Source organism: Salvelinus sp. IW2-2015, unplaced genomic scaffold, assembly GCF_002910315.2.
Source record: "Salvelinus sp. IW2-2015 unplaced genomic scaffold, ASM291031v2 Un_scaffold976, whole genome shotgun sequence".
Lineage (NCBI taxonomy): Eukaryota > Metazoa > Chordata > Actinopteri > Salmoniformes > Salmonidae > Salvelinus > Salvelinus sp. IW2-2015.
Genome location: NW_019942669.1, coordinates 329,820 through 331,704, shown reverse-complemented (window position 1 = coordinate 331,704; position 1,885 = coordinate 329,820). Strand labels below are relative to the sequence as shown.

General features: G+C 47.9%; 1 protein-coding gene across 1 annotated transcript in view; it reads right to left on the bottom strand.

The window, feature by feature from the left end:
* LOC112069314 (spermatid perinuclear RNA-binding protein-like) overlaps positions 1-1,885 on the bottom strand; it is a 228,774-nt gene that overhangs the window by 9,776 nt on the left and 217,113 nt on the right. The window contains exon 12 of the mRNA XM_024136621.2: positions 211-345. Within this exon, the coding sequence (XP_023992389.2) occupies positions 211-345 (135 nt within the window). The remainder of the gene's footprint in view (positions 1-210; positions 346-1,885) is intronic.

Genomic DNA, 1,885 nt, shown 5'->3' with positions numbered 1-1,885 from the left:
CGACTGCATAAATGATAACACACACACCACACACACCACACACACACACACACACACACACACACACACACACACACACACACACACACACACTAGCCAGCTAGTGTGCACCAACCTCCATTGAGTTGTATCAAAGTTCTTAGAGAGTCAGTGTTTGTGTGTGTGTCTTATAAACTGTTCCAGTGGAGAAACGGCCGGTGCATTCCTCACCTCCATGGCGAAGCGTTTGTCATGGCTGCCCCCGCTCTCTGATATGAGCTCGTACTTCAGACCTCTGCGTTTCTCATTGAGCTCCATGACAGGGTTTTTACCGCTGGCCGTCAGAATAGGACCCTGAGTTCGGACCTGCGAGACCACACGAACAGAATAAACATGTGATTACAGACAGATAACATAACCAGCAACACTGGATCACCATAGAATGTACACTATATATACAAAAGTATGTGGACACCCCTTCAAATTAGTGGATTTGGCTATTTCAGCCATACCCGTTGCTGACAGGTGTTTAAAATCGAGCACACAGCCATGCATTCTCCATAGACAAACAATGAGTTTCCATGGCCGAGCAGCCGCACACAAGCCTAAGATCACCATGCGCAATGCCAAGCGTTGGCTGGAGTGGTGTAAAGCTCGCCACCATTGTACTCTGGAACAGTGGAAACGCGTTCTCTGGAGTGATGAATCACGCTTCACCATATGGCAGTCCGATGGACGAATCTGGGTTTGGTGGATGCTAGGAGAACGCTACTTGCCCGAATGTATTGTGCCAACTGTAAAGTTTGGTGGAGGAGGAATAATGGTCTGGCGCTGTTTTTCATGGTTTGGTCTAAGCCCCTTAGTTACAGTGAATGGAAATCTTAACGCTACAGAATACAATGGCATCTATGCTTCCAGTGGGAAGGCCCTTTCCTGTTTTARCATGACAATGCCCCCATGCACAAAGTGAGATCCATACAGAAATGTTTTGACTAGATCGGTGTGGAAGAACTTGACTGGCCTGCATAGAGCCCTGACCTCAACCCCATCGAACACCTTTGGGATGAATTGGAACGCCGACTGAGAGCCAGGCCTAACCACCCAACATCAGTGCCCAACCTCACTAATGCTCTTGTGGCTGAATGGAAGCAAGTCCCCGCAGCAATGTTCCAACATCTAGTGGAAAGCCTTCCCAGAAGAGTGGAGGCTGTTATAGAAACAAAAAGGGGGGACCAACTCCATATTAATGCCCATGATTTTGGAATGAGATGTTCCACGAGCAGGTGTCCACATACTTTTGGTCATGTAGTGTATATTGCTTCTGGTGGCCTTGCGTGTGCGTGTGTGTGTGTGTGTGTGTGTGTGCCCGTTACGAGACAGGGACATTTTCATTGTTCATTTATTATGGATACCCACATACATGTAGATATGTTATGCTCATCAAAGACAATCAACCACTCTGTCTCCATGTACCAGAATGCTGCCGTTGGTAAGGACATTCTCACCTTCACTGTTAAGGCTGCAAGTACTGTCAACAAAATACAACCTAGCACTCTGGTACCCTGCAAACCATGATCCATTTTGTATTCTACATGAGTCAAATGTAATGGAGTCCATTGCCCATGTTGTAAATGGCTGCTGTTCATAGAAGGATGCCAAGAAGCTGCTTAATACCAGCCCCCCGTGGCATGCTGGGATGCCTCGGGTGTAGGTGCAAGCTGGTGGCGCTGATATTTGGCAGTCTCGGCAAGGTACATAGGCTTGCAGGGTGTGGCCTCCAGATTGCGGGTCAGACAAAAACTAGCTAAAAGGTACTGCTCTGTTTCAGCTGTCGGGCAGCCTAGCTGTGTGGAGAAGAGATGCTTTCTGTACCCTTGAGTGCCACGCATACAGGGACCTTTGAAAT